Here is a 23,100-nt window from a genome sequence, read left to right on the forward strand (position 1 = left end):
AAATTAATATTTTTTTTCGCTACTTTGATAGATGCTATTGAACGTAGGATATAAACTTTTTTAACTAACCATAATGACTCTACTTTTGTAATTTTTTTCAATTCAAATAAAAAAGTCTTTAAATGATAAGGCCAATTGAAAAAAAAAAAAAATTTTGACTTAAAATAAAATTTATTGAATTTGTCTTAATATTTTTGTCATCCTCATATTATGCCATAAAATCCATTGATTGATACTGCAGTAATATTAGATTTTTAGGATTGATCTTATCAAGAAAGCAACTTATTAACTAAAGTTCACGGTGGTGTATACGTAATTCTTTATTTATAGTTGAACATCAATTAGTGTTTAACTTCTTTCACTGACCAATCAATAGAAACAATAAAATTTACTTTTTTGAGATTAGTTTACTGTTTAAACAATTACAAAAACATTGAAAATACTGGTTAATAAGTTAACGTTTGGTGGAATTAGATTTCTGGAAACATCGTTTTTATAATTAATTTTGTATGCAAAAGCTTTTAAGTTCAATTATTTGTTCAAAGATATCTATCTAAATTTTACTGTATAAACAAAACATTAGATATAAGATTTATAATTATGCAAATACTATATTTTCATTTAATTTTCTAGGAAAATTAAGTTATTTTCTTAACTTATTTTTGGAAGAATCGAGACCTTTGGACATCAACTAAACAAATGCACCAAAATGCGTAGTCAATATATTTGGAACAACAAATACCACATAATATATGTTTTCATAATTGTGACAACATTAAATACAATCAGTGCCAAAAAACAAGGTAAGTTAGTAATTTAATTTAATTTTTAATTAATTTCAGCTTTCATAAAGTTAAGACTTTTTACTTGGTTTTTTGTCAGGCTTGTTTCATTATTTGTAAATAAAAGGGGAACCTAGTTGCATATGTAATTTTTTTAAGAGTAGGTACATTTTTACTAACCTATACATCAAACGCAGCCCAAAAGCATTCTCATCATGACGTCTTGAGTACACACTAATATTTACAGCCAACTGGTTTCTTACCAAACAATGTCGATATATCTTTATCAATTTTTCATTCTAAAATAATTCTTTAGGTATACAAGTATAGTCCCAAAAAGTTAAAGATTGTGTCATTTAGTGACTCAACTGCTTTTGTTCTTGTTATGCCAGACTTGCTCAATACCATAACAAGGCATAAATGAATAAATTAAATAAAAGCGTGTTCAAACCATGACGCGTGACCTGTAAAAGCGTCTATCCCTGATGGGTATAAATTAAATGCTATTTCCGGACTTTTTTTCTGGGAGAAAGTTTATACCGGCGTAACCAGAGAATTTCTTTAGACCAATGCCCAGGGCAAAAATTGATTATTTTATTTTTACTTTTTTTTATGAAATAATTTTAAGTCATGATTCACAAACTTTTCTCTTTCATTTGTTGTTCACAAAATTTTGTTGATTTATTTATTATTATCACATTTCACATCAAATATTCGCATATTAAGAAACTTGTATTGCAAAACACAAAAATTTATTCAAAAAATGGGCAAAGAAGATCATTTCTTAGGAATTATTAAAAAATCTGAGATAAATATACTCAGATAAAATAAATTATTTTTGCTATAAATTTAATCTTAATGCTAATTAAAACGGATCTAAATAAAGATTAAATAAATTAGGAAAGGTTTAGAAAAAAATTAAATAAAATATGTAACAAAATTAATCCAAAAATAAAAAAATACATCATAAACTGAAAAAAAAAAATTTCACTCACTTCAAGAAAATAACAAAAACACATTCAATATAAAAGATGATTTCTTTTATTTTTTTAACTTAACAACCTGTTGCAATTTGTTTGCTTTATAAAAAGTAACTAATAATATTTTGATGGAACAATAAAAACTTCAAATTAAATTTTTTTTAATTTCATATCACGTTGGCTGATTCATATCACGTAGTATATTTTTTTATTTCATTTTTGTTTTTAAATGTTAAAATGTCATTGATAATTAAGTGATAATTGCGAAATATTTTTTAGGAATGTTGAATAAATATTTTTTCTATTTTCTGTACCTAGTCATACTTTGTCAGTCAAAATATTTATATAAACTGAAATAAACACTTAAAAATTCTGTAAAATAATTGATAAATCCAATAATTATAATAGTTTACAAAAATATACTGAAGGTTTTCGGTGTGCTGAAATCGATTTCGAAGTCAGAAAAAGTTATCAGCTGCTGTTTTTGAATTATTAACATTAAAAAATGTATTAAAAACGTTTTTTTTACTATTTTGGACGTAATTTTGTTGTGTAAGGAAAATTGTTCAAACAAAAGTCGTAAGGGTTTCAATAAGAACTGTTTTTCTTCTTTCAAAACCTGTTTAAATCTTTCCGATACTCTTTTTACTGCCCTTTTGACACGGAAGTTCTCTAGCAAGTTTTTGGTCCTACACCGTTTTTAACAGGAACCAACTCAAAGCATGTTCGATCTCCCTCTTAATACTGTACCAAACAATTTTTTTTTCTTACAATTTCTTATTTTTATGATCTTATCTAAACCAAGAACCTCAATTTTTTCCCGCTTTAAGAATTTCAAAACCACCTGCCTGCTATTCCATTGCGGGTTTTGGGTGTGCCGTGTGATTGAAAGCAAAAAATGATTGATATTTTTGGAAAAGCTTTTAATTTTGAAATTTTGAATTTAGAGATTTACAAGTTTTGAAGTCCCCAGTTAGGAGTTGCAATCGTATAGAACAATGAAATTTATCCATCCAAAATTGACTTTAAATACAGGGTATCCCGGGAATCTCATCCCGGGACACCCTGTAAGAAGATTTTGAGGGATGATTTTTGGGTATATTCTAAGAAAAAAATTGTTCTACAGTAAGTCTATATCTGCAAAGTTGATACCCTTTAGCGATGATTTAAGAAAACGCTTACTTTGGTATGCCTTTATTCATGTTAATGTTAATAACTTCTTTAATACTTATGATAAAAACTTCATTAATGTCTTGATTTTTAGAAGAAATGCTATTCTTTGTACCTGCATTTAAAAAATGTTATTATTTTTTACTTATTGCTCAGATATTAATTTTTAAATGGAATTATTTTTTTCTTACCCATGATAATTTTTGACTTTGAGGCCGATTTTCTTCGATAAATGTGTAATAAACATAGTGTTTTATAAATAATGAACAAAAATGTTGTTGACAAGTTTGACAGAAAACTTATAGATTTTATGAAATTTGGGAAAACCTGCACCAGGTAAAATCTCTAAAAAATGTGCTTTAGTCAAAAATGAGTACGAATTAAAAATTTATTTTTGTAGTTAAAGTTTATTAACCCTCTGCAGGCACACCTCTTTTTTGTGACGTGATAGGCACACGGGTGCGAAATTGGTTTATACTTTTTCATGTCGCTAGAACTTTTTTCGGTCACAATATTTTATAGAGAATCAAGTATGAAATTGATGTAGAATATTCCGAGGAATTCGAATATTGTATTCACAATTCCGAGAAAAAATATGTTCACCCTTATAAAGAGACTTTTTTGTGACTACTTTTTTGAAAAATCGTAATTTTTTTTATTTTTGTCCTGCCAAATTCGCACCCGTGTGCCGACAGAGGGTTAAAATTACAGTGTGAAGGTGAACACACTGTGAACTCTAACAGATAGAAAGGCTTCTCAGAAGAGGAATTGGGCAGGTTCAGAAACTTTAGGGACTAAATATTTAGGTGAAATCTCGGTCTCTGATTGGTCAAATGTCAAAAAAATTCTTACAATTTAAGTAATTTTATTAGAAAGCTAACTAGAAAGTTAGGAAAGAAAATTATCCCTAAATGTGAAAATGACATATCCAAACTAATTTTCGTTCAGAAAATGACGCTGCTAGTCCCTAATATTTCCTGAACGTGCCCATTCTCTTCTTAATTTCAAATCAGAATTAATTAAACATCAAACCAAATTTCCTAGTTGAAAAACCAAACATTTTAATTTGTTTATTATTCACCAATTCTATAAACGTAAACGTCCATATAAACCGTTTTTGTTTATGACTACGAGTATTTGACTTTGACTTGCGAAATGTTTTCATACGGATTACCTGATTGCATTACAATCCGATAATAAGTGTGTGTACTAACATTTTTAAATAGTTTCATTCAAATATACATATTTATATTAAATGTTTAATATTTATATTATTTAAAAATAAATTGCACGACTGGGGTCGCACGTACTTCCTCTTATGCTTAAAGTAACTATAATGTTAAAGCTTTTTATTCAAGAAATTTAAAATTTGATATTTTGAAGAAATTTCATAAGTAGTATAAAAAAATTAAATCTGTTTTTATAATTAATTAAACTCCGTTTTAAATCATCTTAAAAAAAAAACAAATATGCCATTTTATTTCTTGTATAAAAAGGTATTTTTAGAAAAAAATTTACGAAAATTGTAGGAGCCGTTTTTTAAAAAAATAATTTTTTATGTATAAAAATTTTTTAACATTTTTCAAAAAAAAAGTTGGTATGCCATTTTGAAGAAATAATTAATTTACACATAAAAACTAAATTTCAAAATTTTTCATTGATCCGTTTTCAAAAAATTGATTTTTCAAAAAAAAATTTTGAAATATTTTTTAAAAATCCAAAAATTAGTTTTTTGAAAATTTTCTAAATTCTTAATATTATCTTTACTTACACACGTTTGTATAAAAATTTTCATTTAAATCGGGTTAATGTTGTACGAGATATTCAGAAACGAAAAAAACCGTTCTATGACAGGTACCATTAATAACGGTACAAAAAATATTTTTTTTATTTTAAAAGTTGGCTCTTATGTTTAGTACTACACACAAAAATTTAAATCAAAATCGTTAGAGCCGTTTTTGAAAAAAATTAACTTTTCTATTTCCGTTATATGGCAAGTACCGTTAGTTTTGGTCATAAAAAAAAAATTTCAATTTTCCCTCTAGGGAATCACCAAAAACTGCTAACTACCAAGTTTGAAGAAAATCACTTCACTCGTTTAGGCTGCAGCTCCAGATAGAGACAGACAGACAGACAGACAGATAGACAGACAGACAGACAGACAGACAGACAGACAGACAGACAGACAGACAGACAGACAGACAGATAGACAGACAGACAGACAGACAGACAGACAGACAGACAGACAGACAGACAGACAGACAGACAGACAGACAGACAGACAGACAGACAGACAGACAGACAGACAGACAGACAGACAGACAGACAGACAGACAGACAGACAGACAGACAGACAGACAGACAGACAGACAGACAGACAGACAGACAGACAGACAGACAGACAGACAGACAGACAGACAGACAGACAGACAGACAGACAGACAGACAGACAGACAGACAGACAGACAGACAGACAGACAGACAGACAGACAGACAGACAGACAGACAGACAGACAGACAGACAGACAGACAGACAGACAGACAGACAGACAGACAGACAGACAGACAGACAGACAGACAGACAGACAGACAGACAGACAGACAGACAGACAGACAGACAGACAGACAGACAGACAGACAGACAGACAGACAGACAGACAGACAGACAGACAGACAGACAGACAGACAGACAGACAGACAGACAGACAGACAGACAGACAGACAGACAGACAGACAGACAGACAGACAGACAGACAGACAGACAGACAGACAGACAGACAGACAGACAGACAGACAGACAGACAGACAGACAGACAGACAGACAGACAGACAGACAGACAGGCAGACAGACAGACAGACAGACAGACAGACAGACAGACAGACAGACAGACAGACAGACAGACAGACAGACAGACAGACAGACAGACAGACAGACAGACAGACAGACAGACAGACAGACAGACAGACAGACAGACAGACAGACAGACAGACAGACAGACAGACAGACAGACAGACAGACAGACAGACAGACAGACAGACAGACAGACAGACAGACAGACAGACAGACAGACAGACAGACAGACAGACAGACAGACAGACAGACAGACAGACAGACAGACAGAATTGCCGGACCCACTTTTTTGGCATTCTCCATCATCGTAATGTCATGTAAAATTGTTATCTCGAGTTCGATTTTTTTACGAATCCTAAACTTGCCCTATAGTACCTATATCACAAGTAAAAATATGTTATATGTATTTATCGAACGTAATAAAAGCCAAGTACGTGAGATCCAATAGTTCATTTTACTATGCAGTATTTTCCGTTATTTGTCCATTATTATATCTCCTAAGTTTATTCACGCAGTGATGCCATCTCCCCCATAACCATACAATAAATACAATTTCAATTAAATTGCCAACTCGGAATAACTTATAAAAACTGTGCACGATTTTCGCGTCTTCGCACCCATCAACACACAATTCAAGACCTATAGACCAAAAGAAATCTCCCAGGTCATAAACTTTTTTACAAACACACAAAACATAATTATCATCTTTTTGCTAATAGGAAAATCACATCAAGCTAGAACTTCCTCAACAACATTTTCTTTAAACCACAAGCATTTGTTTTTATTTCCCTTTTAAGAAAAAAAAAATTACTACACAATTATAATATGGTCTATATACACATATTTCCGTTGCCATAGAGTGCAACGAGTATGTGTACTTCACTGTGTCAGTCGGTCATAGCAAAATATAGGTACCTACCATGGGAGTGGCTTTTATAAGGGAAATTTTCAGTTTTTGTTTTTATTGTAAAAATGAAGAAGAGAAAATCCAAAACAAAAGAGCTGAGCACAAAACTTGCATAACTAGTTTCAGTGTGTTTTTATTGTTTTTATTATTTTTTTTTATGTCTTCTTCCCTTCTTAAATTGTTGTCTTTATCTACGTCATAGAATACAAATACAGGTATAATTATATAAAATTGCGTTTGTCTATATTTTATTAACATAGGTAGTTTTTTTTTTGTAGAGCTTTTGATTGTTTCTTTCAAATTAAAGACCGATTAAAAAAAAACCTGGCAATTGAAGAAAAAACTACTTTAAATAGCCATACAGTTACTATTTTTTTATTTCTTGCAGCAATTTGCAGCATTGTGAAATTTTTAACATGCGAATTTTAATTGTGCTTCTATACAATTCAACTGCATTTATTAAGCCACTCTTATGGATAATTGAATTGAAGCAATAAATCTATAAATGAAAATGATTTCCTAATGTTTATTTTGTTTACTTTTATATTTTACAGTTGGATAGCTCGCTTATGAAGGTAACGTTTTATTTAAATTCATTCATATGATTTGTTTTGAACGGCTTGCAAACCTTTGTTTCATTACAAGAGGTCTTAAGAGAGTCGCTTCATTGAAAAACAAATTATTTACTTTAACCTTGATGGAATTGTGTGATTGTTATTTATTCATCAAGCTTGTTAAAATACCTTGAAGATTTTAGACTCTTCTAAAATTTTGGGTATATGCTTAAGATCTAAGCTTGAAGTAATATTTTTCTCATAGTTAAATTAAGTTATTAAAGAAGGGCCATTCCGCTATATAGACGATCTTCGGCATAATTTCTAAATTTCAATATTTGTTACTTTTTTGTAATAATAATAAGTTAAATAACTGTTTTTAATAAAAACAAGCAAAAATGAGGCCAAATTTAACAGAAACATTTATTTTATTGCGCTTGGGAGGGCTTTAATGCAAAAGAGTCGGTACGAACTGCAAATATCATGGCTGGTAACACAGGCTCAAAATTTCCAAATTTTATAGCTAAATAAATAAATAACAATTTTAAATGTACCTACCCTTTCAAGTAATGGTTTGATTAAAATATTTATGTATTTATTTGTTAATAAACTTCGAATGAGTATAGATGTTGCACCCGCGTTAATGGAATTGCCCTAAAGAGATTTCTTACCTTGAAAAAATGCATTCGCTATACCTAACTATTAAATGAATTGCAAAGCATTATAATGTTTTTTTATTTTTTTTTATTATAGGTAGATATTTAACTTCTTGATTGAACTTATGCTATTTTAACAACTTTTGATCTTTGAAACTTTGATATTGTTTATTTAATTAAAAACCTCATCTACCTTTCACGGCATTGCAATAAATCTAATAATAATAAGCAATTAATTTGTTGAGCAGTTTACTGACAATTTTTAGACATTGTACCATAGAGCAAATAAACGATATGCATTTTTTTTAAATGTTATATTGAAATTTTTCCTTGTTTTTTATTTATTTATTTTGTCAAGCAGATTTATAAATCTCTTAATAGACTATAAAAAATAATGATAATTATAATAAATAAATTCTACCCACTAGAGAATAAAAAAAAATAATATTTTTCTTAAATAAATCTCTGCTTAAGTTACAAACTGAGTAATAGATTGAATTCCCAACAACAAACACCTCGAACTATAAGAAGGCATATCAATATTCCAATGAATAGTTTTCATAGCCATTCTGGTGAAACTCTTTTGAATCCTTTCAATTCTCATAAAATGAGTTTTATACATAGGGTTTCATACAATGCATGTAAATAAAACCAACAATTGAGCTAGCTTTCAGAAACAATACAGAATGTGATTGGAAAAGGTTAATTGAATATTGAATATAACCCCCAGATCTTATTTTTTTCAATAATTCTGGCTAAATGAAAACAATATTGGAAATTGACTTCGATAAAAATACATACACTGACATTTAGACTCGATTCTGATATAAAGTTTATTGTCGTCAGTGTACATTAAAGATTAAACAAGTGCAATTATTGATTTATTTATACATTTTACTATTTATTTGTTATAATACAGATCAGGAATATCGATAATGAAAATAAGAAACAATAGTGGTCCTAAATGGCTATCTTGCGGAGCACCAGAAGATACATTCACAGAATCTGTAAGAACATTGTTGATTTGAGCACGTTATTTTCTAACTGTAAGATAAGATTCAAACCATTTCAAAATGGAGATGTTAAAAAAAAATAAAATGCACGACTGGGGTCGCACGTACTTGCTCTTGCAGTTCAAAGCACTTTTTTATGTTAGTTTACTTGTAGATTTAAGGAGCTGGCTCTATTTGAATAAAAAAAATTGATATCGGGGAAGAGCCGACATTTAAGGAAAAATTTTGTAAAATGAAAAAAAAAATTTTTGTATTTGACTTTTTTTCGAAAAAATAAAAATGCAGTTTTATTGCATTTGCTTTAAATATTACGTTTGCAAAGTTTTATCAAAATCGTTAGAGCACAGACGCACAGACGCACGAACGGAATTGCGAGACCCACTTTTTTGGAATTCTCCATCAACCTAATGTTGGTTTTGATTAAAACCTCAAATTTTTTTTCGACACGAAACCAATACTTGCCCTAAAGAGCAAGTAAAATTTGTAAGTCAAAATTATGTGAAAAAGTTGCGTAGGTAATGATATTTCCTAAAATTTTAGCCCAAAAAATTTATATCCATTCAATTTTTTTTTATATAGCCTTTGAAAGTCTTCCAGCTTTTTTGACTCCAAGATTGAACCACTTTGTTGTACATTTATTCAATGCAACTAGGATTTAGAGCAGAAAATATGTTTCTTAAAATGCTAAAACTTGTTGAAAATGCCCATAATAATGCCCATACTGGAAGTTCAAAAAATTTCAAATAGCACAAGTAGCACAAATTAATATAATTTCAGTATGACACTTATGCTGACAGACATGCAAGCTGAACTTTAGACTTTGCTCAGCAAGTCGCGATATGTTATATAGATATGTTATATAGATATGTTCCAATATATAATACTAAATGAACGTGTCCCGAAATGGTGATAATCTCTAAAAAAAAAAAACTGTATGCGTCTAGAAATATTATCAATTTTAATAACTGAATCATTTATTTGCAAAACATGATAAGTCCATGATTTTAAATTTTTCAGGAGAAGAAAAAAACGTTCTATTTTCTTTTGATATGCGTGAAAAATTTATAAAAAATATATTCTGTAGAACTCTTGCCTAACTACAAAATACCGTTTCGTTTTTAATTTTTGAAGCGATAGCTCAAAAGATAAAAAATAAAAACGCTTTTGGACTTATCATACTTTGAAAATAAACGGATGTGAAATTAGTTTTTAAATGGATATGCAATTTTGCTTTTAGCCCCAGTCTATCAAACAATTGTATTTGAGAATAAAATACAATGTCCAGATTGCTTATTTAACTTTAAAGTAGCTTTTAACTTAAGATTTTCAGCCATTAATCTAATAAACCATTTACACAAAAAGAAGCTGTTGTTTATTTTCAAAAGATGATAAGTCCGGGACTTATTCTGTTTTTAATGCTAAAAAAATATTTCGCGTAGCTGTAAAATCGGATATAGATGGAGTAGATACTTCATATTTTAAAGACAGACGTGGTTATCCCTGGAGTACAAATTTAGTCAAAAAAACGAATTTTGAAAAAAAAGTGGACTTATCATGTTTTGCAAATAAATGATTCAACTATGCATTGTTAAATTTAGGTAGTTAAATCAAATATGGCATTATTTCGTTATTCCAGGACCGATTTCTTTAAAAAAAAATCCGTTTTATGCATGTCAGAAAAACCTAAGCCATAAGCGATTTTTTTTTATTAGAGTTTATATGTATAACAGCCATAGTTGGATAGGAATCCAAAAACAGGAAGAAGTATGTATGTTAGTAAAAACATGTTATTTAATATACATATATACTCGTACATTGTACATACATAATATGGAATATTGAATTTTAGGAGGTCATACAATTTTTTGGTTTACATTCTCTGTACGTGACATTTCCTCTAAGGTTAAGAGGGATATTCTAAAATGCAGATTCCTTATTTTTATGGCAGAGTTTTCTGGTACGTGACAGTGGTAAACACCTGACGATTATCCCGTAATAGGGCTTAATGTATGAGTTACCTACATATGTTTCCTAAAAATTTAATTGAGATAAAAAGAATGAAATATCAAAAACATCACTAATTTTTAAAATGTTTGGAAAGACAGGGGCCGAATCACGGCATACGTTTTTTAACGTATATGGTGGCTATGTGTCAATATAATTTTCTACTGATTAAATAGAAACAGCAATATTAAAAAAGTTAACGTATGATCGTAATCCTGTGTCTTTTTTACTTATCTATTTTTTTTTATTTTTAACTAACTATTATTCTATTTAATCATTCCAGAAGAATTAACATCATGCCAACACCTTCAGAAGGCAGAAACTCGACGTGCCAGAGCTTTAAATCCCCTCAACAAGTCAGTCCGTATACCACGTTGTACTAAATTAGGAGAATTCGAACCCATCCAATGTGCCAATGAAGAACTTGGCAAAAACTGCTGGTGTGTCGATGAATATGGTTTTGAAATTCCCGGCACTCGCAATCAAACCCGCCAATCTGTGCAGTGTGTTGAACCAGAAAGCTGTTCAATCTCAAATTGTCGTATGTTCTGCGAATCCGGATTCGATCGTGATGCCAGAAGTGGATGTTCTGTTTGTCGGTGTCGAAATCCTTGTGATGGCTTAGAATGCCCCAATGGAGAGGTGTGCCAAATTCAAGAAGTCAAATGTAAAAATGAACCATGTCCACCGATACCGACGTGTAAGAAAGGTCGCTCAATTGAGAACTATTGTCCAGCTGGATTACCTTTATCGATTGATGATAGTGTGAGGCCTTTTCTGTGCGGTCTTGAACCCGGAAAACCTGACTGTCCTCCAATGTATCAATGCATGGTTGAATCGGGCAATGATTATGGAGTTTGTTGTCCAAGTCAGTCATTGCAACTCAAAAAACCTGGTACATGTCCAGCTGATGATTCCTCACCTTACACTGAAAAAACTGGTTACATGTGTGGAACTCCTTGCACACATGATTTGGAGTGTAAACAAATGGAGAAATGCTGTCACACTAAAGGCTGCAAAATGAGTTGCCAACAACCTGTGAACATAACCAATTGCCATCAACTTAAGGTTCTATCGGACTTATTGACGGTTAATGAACGCGAAGGTCGAGGATATGTACCTGATTGCAATGGACCCGGAGGTATGTTTTCACCCAAACAATGCTCACGAAATGGCTTGGTTTGCTGGTGCGTTGATCCAAGAACTGGTAACAAACTAAAAGGAACTATGGGTGCTGCTACAAAAGTCAATTGTGATGGCTGGGAAAACCTTATAAGCCGATCATTTGGACGAAGTTTCAGTTCAAACGATTGTGATTATAATATTTGTGCAGCGGTTTGCGAGTATGGATTTAAGGTGAGTTTTTGAGTTGTCCGTTTTAGTTTGTTAAGATGGAACTTTCGTTACAGAACGATCATAACGGATGTCCAACTTGTGAATGCTCGGAGCCATGTGAGGGCTTTAAATGCTCTGGCGGTTCTCACTGTGAAGTTGCCACAGATCCTCTATGTGTGTCAGGATCGGCCTTGTGCTCATCTTGGCCAGTTTGTAAGCCCGATTTGGTATACTCCAATCCCTGTGAAGTGGATAGCCCATTGCAAGATAACGTAACTGGGGAAGTTCTTTATTGTAATGAAGGTATTTACTTCGAATCTTCTATATTACACATAAGTCCGATGTTGATACAATCTTATTTCAGAGCGTCAGTCCCGTGCCCTAGGCCCAACCCTCTTCTACGATGATGAGCCTTTAGTTTCGGAAACTCGTTCCTTAACCAATCAGATAGTGTGTCCCGCAGAATACAAATGTACCAAGCTTCATGGCCAAAACCAACGTGTTTGCTGTCCTGAAGTACCCAAGCAATCAATAGAACTTGATTTGGAAGCTGAACCAAGACAACAGACAAGTAAGCATTTATTCCAAATAATTTACTTCTTTAAAGCCTTACAGGTGCTACTTTTGCTTCTATAAAGCTTTATAAAAGCAACATTTTAAGTAGGGTTTTCTCCTCAAGCTTTTCAGTGATATTTTTCTTCATTTCTTTCTCCTCAAGTGTGCGAGTATCTCCGAGACTTTTCCAAACGCATGGAAGGAACCGAAAAAGGTATGCAATTAGCAATTCCACCTCCAGTTTGCACTAGCGAAGGTAACTTCCGAGAACGTCAGTGTACTCTTCGCAAAGTGATGGTTACCCGTGCTGAACACCGAAAGATTTTGGAAGAGAACACAATTCGAAAAATGAGAATGCTAGTGCATGCCAGGTCAAAACGTGAAGTTGTAGAAAGCTTGAAACTCTATCGAGTTGATGATAGTTTATTGAACATTCAAGTAGCTTCTCCAGCAGCAGTGAGTGGAAGAAGTGCTAAGCTTATTGAGTCTTCAGATGAGAACGATCTATTTCCACAACTTTTCAAGGCAAACACTCGTAAGAGTTCTTCAACTCGATCAAACGCCAAAACCAGTGAAGATTTGGTACCAATTGATATCGAAGAGTGCTGGTGTGTAGACAATTTTGGTACGGAAATACCCGACTCCAGAGGTCCAAATGTTACCGATGAGTATTGTATTAATTTGAGGGAATCTATTGACTGTCTTGAGTTGACTTGTCGCATGGGATGTGATTATGGATTCGACTTGGAACCAACCACAAGGTGTCCTTCGTGTCACTGCCGTGATCCATGTAACGGTATTTCTTGCGGTGACGACAAAGAATGTCGAATTATTGATGTTTCATGTGACGATGAATATTGTCCCCCGGTTCCGGCTTGTTTGCCACGGAAACCTGGTCAATGTCCATTCTTAGTACCACCAGGTTCCAATGGTCAAGTTGATGGCAATTATTGCTCTTACGAATGTCGAACAGATTCCCAATGTGATGGATCAAGACGTTGTTGTTCGAACGGTTGTGGAACTCAATGTGTCGAACCACAAATGAAAACAGCTTGCCAACATTTGCATGCCATACAAATGCATCAATTCTCTGAAATCGGTATTCCTGCCAAACAAATGCATGTGGCAATGTGTGATGAGCAAACTGGCAAATGGAAAGAGATTCAATGTGGACCTGAGAATATCTGTTGGTGTGTGGACACCAATGGGCAGGAAATAGGTGGAACTCGGGTGAAAAATGCTACTCCGGTTTGCAAACCCAATTCTGCATTTAAATGTCCTGCAGTTGAGTGTCCTGCTTGTGAATATGGCCATAAAGTTGATGAGAATGGGTGTTCTACATGCGAATGTCGAGATTTATGTGAAGAAATCACATGTTCATCAAATGAAGCTTGTGAGCTTATCAATGTAGAGTGTATTGATCGACCATGTCCGAAAATGCCAATATGTGTACCTTTGCGTGATTCGGTTTGTCCGGAAGGAAGTCCGCTAAAACAAAACAACGTTGAGCTAAGTTGTGGTCCACATAATGAAAATGATGTCTGTCCTACCACACACACTTGCCAACTAAATCCGGTGTCCCATAGGGGTGTATGTTGTGCCAAGACTCGTAAGTTTAATCGGTGTACCACAAGGCAGGTTTTTTGGACCTAAACTTTTTTTTTTATTTTTCAGGAGATGTGTGCTTTGAATCTATTGATAACACTTGCAAGGCTACTGATAAAAGTGTAAGCAATGTGACCTACTATAGGTTTAGTCCAAAGGTCAATAAGTGCGTTCCAATCTTGGTGGACATGAGCAAGCCCACTTGCCAGACGAAGAACATATTCCGCAACGAACAGGCTTGTGTATCAGTGTGTCCAGGTTTGTTAAGCAATACATTTTTTTTAAAAAGCTTTTATTTAAATGAATCTATTTTAGTTCTAACTCCATGTGAAAGACTGAAGTTGAAGAATAACTTGGCCGCTAAACGAGCCAGACAGGCTGTCTGGTTTGAGCCAAGATGTGATCCTGTGACCGGTCATTGGAGTCCCGTTCAATGTCTGGGTAATCAACTATCCGAAGAGCCCCCAGTTTATATTCAAGGAACCAATTCATTTGCTGATCCAAAGAGTTTAACTACGTCTTCAGGATATGGTGTGTGTTGGTGTGCTGATAAAAAAGGAGCTCCTCTGAAGGGAACCCTCACACGAGACCTGGAACCGATTTGCAATAGTCGACAAGCCCGTAGACAATCTTACACTGAAATGAATGACCCACTGATGGAACATCTTATCGAACGAATGACCATGTTAGTGACTGAAGATATTGTCGAAAATGAAGACATTGATGAGGATGAAGATGAAGATTTGGGTGAAACTACATTTCCCATTGAAGCAATGGCACGTTCTAGCCCATTAGCATCGGGAGTGGATAATGTCTATGAATCAGTTAATTCAATTATGGATTCACAGCTTTCGGTAGAAAATATGCCAAAACTAAGTGACACCACCCGCTGTTATGGAATAGCAAAAACTGCTTCATTCCCAGTAAGTTGCGATGACAAAGGTGCATTTCTTCCAACTCAATGCAACAAAAATAAATGTTGGTGTGTTGATGCAGCTGGCAATCAAATTCCTTCAACTTCAACATTCCAAAGAGGAACACGCAAATGTGTCTTCACACCCATCGATTCAGTTGCCATTGAGATATTCCTTCACAACATTTCCTCATCATCTGTGAAGAATTTCTATGATATTGTTAAATTGGAACTACACCAATACATTGGTGACTCAATTAATTTGCGTGTTCAAGAGAATCTAGATGGCACTGCCATCGTTAGTTTTGAATTGCATGATTCTGAAAAAATCGACAAAGCCTATCTAATCGAAGATGCCATTCAAAATCAGAAATTATTCCTGGGCAGAGGACACTATATTCCAGATATAACATTATCAAAATTCGTTCATCGTAATCATCAAATTCCAATTGCACAAACTTTCACCTCACCAGAGAGTACAATTCAAGTGGCGGTCTTTATATTGGCCACTTCGTCGGCTTTCTTGGTGAGCTTGTTTGTGGTTTATGTGATGTTGAAACGTGGCCGACACGATAAGTACCGACAAGGCAATTACTCAATTCAAACAGACAATCTGAACAGTGATAGAAAGATTGACTTTGGATCGCCAATTTTTGTGCTTAACGTTGAGGATAGCAAAAATACCAAATAAGTTTCATGACTGCCACACAATTAAATACAGGCCTCCTTTGGCACATGATAAATGTATAGTATTTCTAGATAATTTTCCAAAAAAAAGTAAAAATTAATTTCATACTTTAATAATAAATAATTTATGTATCGGGAAATCTTCATTCAACATGAATTTGTTGTTGGGTGAATTAAAAAAAAATAAATTCGCTTTGTATAAAATTCATTTTAATTCATATTTTTTTTTATAAAAAATAATAATTGGAGGTTATTAATAATTCTTCGGCTCTGTTAGTTAGGATTTAATGAATAATTAACATAAGCTGTATATTGTTTTTTTTTTTTTTTTTGTTTTCATTGTTAATTAATTATTGTAAATAAAAATAATAATTTTTTTCGATTTTATTTCTTTTGACTTTGTTTTGTAGTCACGGACTTATTAGTCCATTTGGACATGGAAAAAGAGATAGTTTTCCGAACAAAGTTTAAATTTAATATACCTACAAAATGGGGTAGGAAATAAAGTCAAACTTCAAAGTTTGTTTTACTAAAAGGGGATTAAAGACATAAGTTTTACTTATGTAAGTTAAAAATTCAGCCTTAATTTACGAGGATTTGCTCCTTATAAAAAATCACAACGAACATCACCTTTTACGAGAATGTAACATTTAGGCTGAACCCTACATATTTTAAATGTTCAAAGAACTGCTTAAAAAAGTCACCGTTAAGAAAAAGAAAAAAATTTGTTCCAACAAAAAGGTTACTCATACACCATCGTGACCTATCAATTTGAAAGATTTAAAATTGATGTAAAAACTTTAATTGTTGCAAGAACAAAATGAAGGCAATAATTTTCAAGTAAAATAAATTAACTTTTTTTATTGTTTTTTAATTGTTCTTGAGATTTTTAACTTTTTCAGGGCACTTGTTACTGCCTCTTTATTTAAAAACAAAATAATGTTTGTATGTGTATGTAAAATTAAATTTTGGGAAAACTTAAAATAAACTGGGAGACTGTTTAAGTTGCTTTTAAGAAAAACTCAAGTTCATCCCATTTGAATTGCATTGGATAAAACACAGTTTAAGTTAAACAACAATTATATATGTATTTATTTTAAACCTAACGAATAAGTAGGGGAAAGCGAAAGAATTGCGGCCTGTTTGTCTATCATCCATATTAACAGATTTTACTGGTTTAAAAATTAAACACTCTTATTTATTAATTTTCACTATAAATTAACTTTATATATTACTTGAAGGCCTGCAGATCAAACCCTTGAAACGATTTCCTCTTAACTTAAAAACAAAACGGTCCCAACAATTTTGATTAAAAAATATGTAGCTATGTAACGTCCAGATATCGTACATCGTACGATTTTGAACCTATCGGACTTTTTCGTAAGAGATTAAGCCGTATAATAAAAACATATGTAAGTTGCACGACTTTGTTTTAGAGTTCAAGTTGGTAAATTTTGTAAGATTTTTTATACATACAGTGTGTCTCGAAAGTAAACGTCAAAACGAAAACAGTTGATAGGTTAGGTGGTGGCTGTTTTCAGAAAAAAAAATTTTTAAAAATCGCAGCCATATATTTTGGGAGTTATGAGCATTCGAAAAAAAAAATCGAAAAAATGGTCACCCTGTGACGGTCTTTCATGTGCCTTGACTACAAATCTTAAGTTTTCTCAATTTTTTCTTTTGATACGGAACCTTAAATAACCCTGCTAACAAGTGCATTCAAATATTTAAACTCAGCTGCATCAGTTTTAAAGCAAATTTCACTTTTTTTGCCCAACTATGTAAACACAAATTTTACATGATCCTAATTCAATGAAACGTAGTGTAAAAAAAATGCACTACGACATTTCGGCAAGTTACCTCAAAAGTTGGTGTGTTCAATTCTCTGTTAAAAATGGTATAATATTGTTGAGAATATTCCATAAATAACGGAAATAAAAATATTTTTCTTAAGAAATCCGACTTTTTTAATCATAGGTAATTGTTCCATGTTATTTAATTTTTGTACCCTTTCAGAACTGAATTTGCGTTTTTAGAAGTAGTAAAGTGCTGATTTTTTAAAAGATAAACAAGCTTAAATAATACTCTAAAGGTAGACTACGTTTTAGCATAGGTTTATGAATTAAAATAGTAGAAAAACATATTCTTTTGGTCTTTTGACCGGAAATGGCGTAAACACTGCGTACACAAATCACGAATCCGTATCTACATGATAATTGTAAGTATATGAGACAAAAAAAATTTAAGATATATCGACAAAAACTTTAAAAAATTCAGCAACATGAAAAATTGTATTTTTTTTGCTTGTGCCTAATAATATGGCAAGATATTTAATTTAATTTAAGAAAAAAAATTCAAAATATGTAGGTAGTTAGTCGTTTTCCGAAAATAAAAAATTAATTTTTATATGTATGTATGTAAATATTTTTTTTTTGAAAAACAATAGGAAAATGAAATTGCAATGCAATTTTGTAGCAATAACTAATCAAAACTTAAAATAAAAATTCCAAAATTTGATTTAAAAAAAAAACATTTTTTTTTTAAATTAAAATTTTTTTTTGTCAAATGCAATGAACATATTTTTATTATGTTGTGTTGCTTTTATAATAATAATACGAAATTTTCTTCTTCGTTTTAATATTTAAGAATACTCAGTGAGTACCTATGTTATTATATTTGTATGTTCATTCCAATCAGTGAAAATAAAAATAAATAAAATAAAATTGGCTACGGTGTTTGGTAAAGTATTCTAAGCAAGTTAAAGGAAAACGAATATCGTAAGGACTAACAATTATCACTGAATGAAACGCATTTGAATGAGAACGAAGTAATTTATAGCATAATCGTTTTACAAAAACGATTTTTTATAAGAGTCCGTATGTCCGATCAAGTCTTGCATTTTACTTTCACAGCAGTCAAATTTGGTTGTACACTATTTAGCATTTAACAAAAAATTATATCCACACAATCGAATCAAGAAAAAAAAATTGGAAAAATTTTTGAATCAACGACATTTTTTTCTGAACGAAATTTTAGTTGCGCCAGTAAAACAAGTTGGTCGGATTATTCCTTCCAATAAAATTGCTCCCTAACGTAATTATCCCTAGCTCCCTAGCGTTGTAATAGGTACGAGTACATGTTATCTCCTAATGCAGCTGGCAATTATTTTTTTTCCATTTTAACTTCTTTTAACTGCGTTTTCTCAAGTAGCCAAGAGTAGAACCAATAGCTTCTCAACTTTTTTTTATTGTTTTTTGAAAAGTTTTAAGAACCTGAAAAACTGCTAGCCCTTAGATTTCGGTCTGGGAAGAGTGATTTGAAGTGAAATTTAAAATTTCATAAATTCACACATGAGTATTTGGATTTACAAAGTTACTTCAATTTTTTTTCAATTTTTTCCAAAAGTCTTTCAAAAGCTACCTTATGGAAAAGGCAACAATTTAATTTTAACGGTTTGCAATAAGAAATTCGATAGGATTTATTATATCTATGTACATATCTGCCTTCCCGTAAGAATGTATTAAGCGTCATTTTTTCGAAAATGACTTTTTGATGTGGAAATATCCTATGAGTTAAGCGCCGAGTTTTGGTACCATTTTAGTTGTTCTATCATGTATGCAAATGAAACTAGAGAAAATAAAACTGTGCAACCCATACATTTACCCACTAGAATAATGTTGTTTTTTGCGTGTTCCTGAACAATTTCAGAAATGTCGCTTAATGCATTCTTACGGGAAGGTATCGATATAAAATATTTACTGCCGGGATTTGCGTCACAGTATACCAAACAATTTCACAAATTTTTAAATTGAATTTCCTCTGACCATGCTATACAAAAAAAAAAAAAACAACTTGTATCTTCTGATAAATATCAATGAGCAATAATAACTTTATTTCTTAAATTTGCATTCCTTGTTTAGTTTTCTTTTTTTTTTTTTGTTAGTACAATAATAATTTCAGAAGATAGACTATGTTTATTTTATAATATCTTAGAAAATACAATAAAAAATATATGTAAATCATTACGTTTTTGTTTTAAAAGGCGAACATTCTTTTTTTAAAAATTCGTATTACTTTTTTTTTCTTGTGTTGTGTGTTGTTTAAAAGGGGGAGAATTATTATAATAGAAGAGTTTACGACAACACAGTACATTAGACAGTGACAGTATTCTATTTTATTTTTTATTTTTTTTTTTTTTTTTTTAATTTTTTTTTAAATTTTTTTATTTAGCTAAAGTTTTTTTTTTTTTTTTATAAAATCATTCTCATGCTAAATGCACAATCCTCTTTTTTTTTTCTAATAAAAAGCTAACAAATCTCAGTTGTTAGCAAAAGGTATATTAATTATTTATTTTATTTGAAAATAAGATTTTTTTTAATAATTGCAAGTCAAGTTGCTTGTTTCATTTTTATTTGTTTTTTTTTTTTTTTGTATTTTTTTGATACTAAATTGCATTTTTTATGGACAGTTTCAGGTTATTTTTTTTTCAGGAGCATCTCAACTTGCTTAAAATATGTATTCTCTTTTATTTTTTGTTCTCTTTAACTAAATCTATGATATTTGTATAATAATAATCTATTAGAATAATAATTATTAAAAGAATAAAAATGTTGTTTTTTTTTCTAATACATTTTACTTTGCTGGCTTGGAAGGTCCCTGTTGTGAATTATTATTGGAAGTCTGACTGCCACCATTGCTTTGAAGGCGGTTGCTAGGTGTAAATGAAATAGCGGCTCTTTGGTCTTCCATCCGTCCACTTTGCACTTTCATTATCAACGAGAAGAAATCCTCATCGGGAACAGTTGCCCCCGAAGCTCCTCCAGGACGCCTTTGACGATGTTGTTGTTGGTCGTTCGTCTCAGTGTCCATTGTGATTGTTGCAATTGGCAATTCAGATCGTTGCTCTTCAATGCGAGAACCTTGACAACGCATAAGCATATCCAGAAAAGCATCATCTGGCTGTGAGGAAGCTGCTGTCTGAGAGCCTACAATATCTGCAGTGCTTCCTGAGGCTTTCAAAGCAGCTTCGTGTTGTTCCTTTGGCAAATTGGAGGAGGTTGAAGTTAATGAATTCTGCTGGGTCAATGGTTTGCGTGATTGCATTTGCATTTGTTCCTTTTTGGTAATTTTAATCGAGCATCTTTGGTCGTCCATTCGTTTGGACTGCGAACGGGAGAGCATCTCAAAGAAATCATCTTCGTTTGGTTTCTTCTTTTGTCCATCGGCGGCGACTTGCTGACCAACAGCAGCGCCAGTTTGTCCAACTCTCTTCCCATCGGGAGTTATCTTAATTAGATCCAACTGTTCCATGCTCTGTCGTCGCACTCGAATCATCCGAGAGTTGCCATTAACTTGGGTATTCTCAGAATCTGTCGAGTTTTCAGCATCCGAAACGAGTACATGATCATCGTCATCACTCAATCGCGGAAGACCAAGCAATTTCCGCAAATCAGCAATATTTACTTTCGCTGTCGACTCTCCCACAGGGTCGTTGAGTTCTTTGGCCAAACTAAAGTGAGATTCTGCAAAATGCAGAGCTTTTTCATGATTGCCAATAGCTGATTGGGCATTGCCCAGACTCCAACAAGCTCTAGCCTCGCCCACTCTGTCTCCCAGCTCCTGGGCAATTGCCAAATGCCTGTGATGGTACTCAATGGCTGTGGGGAACTCCCTGAGGAGTGTATAAGTGTTGCCAAGGCTATAGCACGATTGTGCCTCTACTTCCCGTTCCCCCAATTCAATGGCTAGCGACAAAGTTCGCTTGTAATGCTCCGCAGCCTCTTCGAATTGCCCCAAGAATATGTGCGAGTTACCCAGATTGCTGTTTGCCCTTCGTTCAGCTGCTTTATCGCCGAATTCTCTAGCGATTCGCAGTCTTTCTTGGTGATGTTCGATTGCAGCTTGGAAGTCACCCAGGAGATAGTATGTATTACCCAGATTGCCACAAGCTCTTCCCTGTGCCCCACGATCACCCAATTCGTACATCAATTTCAAGTTTTCTTGGTAGAATTCTACCGCTTTTGTGAGAGCTTCTTTGACTTCGTCAGAGAAGTCCCCGGGATTTCGTTGGCCCATGTGTTTGCCTTTGGCATGGTAGACATTTCCCAGATTATAGAGAGCTCTTCCCTCCGACAACCTATCACCCAATTGGCGTGCCAATGTGAGATGACGATCGCAGCAGATAACTGCTTCATCAAAGCGACCCATGACTTTGAGAGTATTTCCCAGATTTCCCGATGATTTGGCCTCGCCCAGTTTGTCGTTCATAGAACGGGCAAGGGTCAAATCGAGTTTGTGATATTGCATGGCTTTGGAATAGTCACCCAAGTAGAAATAAGCATTACCCAATTGACTGTAGATGGCACTTAACGTGCGCAAGTCGTCGGTACCAGCTTGGACGGCTGCCAAGAAGAATGCGACCCCAGCTCGGCAATCGCCAGCTTTGCACAAACGTTCGCCTTCGAGAGCGAGTTCGAGACACATTGACGAGGCATCGTTTGTTGTTTGTTGGGGGTCGCAGGAAATATTTTCAGCGCTAGCCGATAATGAGGCCATTGCAGCAGCAGCAGCAGCAGAGTTTGCTGTTTTTTGTGTGTGATGACGAATTTATTATTATTCTTTTGTTTGTGGGGAATTATTTTTCTAAGAATAATTTTTGTTCGTTTTAATTGATTTCTACAAATGCAATTTTATGAATTGGTGGATTTTAAAGTAAAATTAAAAATGTACTTACTTTTTTTGTGATAATTAAAGGCGTTTTTTTTTCCAAACAAATTTTATTAAAAAAAAAGTATATAAATTAAGCAAATGAAAGTAAAAACGTCATGGCCGTTATAATGGAAGATGCTTTGGCTGTCAATATTTATTATAAAATGAATCATTTATGAAAAATAAATATGGTGCATGGGAAACAGGGATGTTATATGGGGGATTTTGAAAATTTTTTTCTTATAAGAAAATTTAAAGGGGGATACATAATGGATAGGTGTTTAAAGACTAGTACGCAGCTGAAGCGAAACGAAATTTTTCATACAACATTTTTTTAACGAAATTAAATTTGTTTAGTTTTTGCTTTAAAGCCTTGAACG

General features: G+C 32.8%; 2 protein-coding genes across 2 annotated transcripts; one reads left to right on the plus strand and one right to left on the minus strand.

Annotated features, from left to right (window-relative positions):
- The first annotated feature begins 638 nt into the window (after nucleotides 1-638).
- Nucleotides 639-16,276, plus strand: LOC129914776 (uncharacterized). Its single transcript, XM_055994162.1, has 7 exons — nucleotides 639-803; nucleotides 11,201-12,273; nucleotides 12,327-12,555; nucleotides 12,617-12,823; nucleotides 12,971-14,416; nucleotides 14,482-14,670; nucleotides 14,728-16,276. The coding sequence occupies exons 1-7, from the start codon at nucleotides 710-712 to the stop codon at nucleotides 16,014-16,016; spliced, it is 4,527 nt and encodes a 1,508-aa protein (XP_055850137.1). The 5' UTR covers nucleotides 639-709; the 3' UTR covers nucleotides 16,017-16,276.
- A 4,002-nt stretch (nucleotides 16,277-20,278) lies between these two features.
- Nucleotides 20,279-22,883, minus strand: LOC129915453 (G-protein-signaling modulator 2). Its single transcript, XM_055994997.1, has 2 exons — nucleotides 22,746-22,883; nucleotides 20,279-22,687 (listed from the first exon to the last, which is right to left on the minus strand). Exon 2 carries the CDS (start codon nucleotides 22,565-22,567, stop codon nucleotides 20,645-20,647), a length of 1,923 nt encoding a protein of 640 aa, XP_055850972.1. The 5' UTR covers nucleotides 22,568-22,687; nucleotides 22,746-22,883; the 3' UTR covers nucleotides 20,279-20,644.
- Nucleotides 22,884-23,100: the final 217 nt, after the last annotated feature.

This window comes from Episyrphus balteatus, chromosome 3, assembly GCF_945859705.1.
Source record: "Episyrphus balteatus chromosome 3, idEpiBalt1.1, whole genome shotgun sequence".
NCBI classification, from domain to species: Eukaryota; Metazoa; Arthropoda; class Insecta; order Diptera; family Syrphidae; genus Episyrphus; species Episyrphus balteatus.

Excerpts from the sequence above, each read along its gene's own strand:
- LOC129915453 (XM_055994997.1), bottom strand. The coding sequence starts at position 22,567 with ATGGCCTCATTATCGGCTAGCGCTGAAAATATTTCCTGCGACCCCCAA.
- LOC129914776 (XM_055994162.1), top strand. The coding sequence starts at position 710 with ATGCGTAGTCAATATATTTGGAACAACAAATACCACATAATATATGTT. Across the intron at positions 804-11,200 it reads AATCAGTGCCAAAAAACAAG|AAGAATTAACATCATGCCAA; the intron begins GTAAGTTAGTAA and ends TAATCATTCCAG. Across the intron at positions 12,556-12,616 it reads AGTTCTTTATTGTAATGAAG|AGCGTCAGTCCCGTGCCCTA; the intron begins GTATTTACTTCG and ends ATCTTATTTCAG.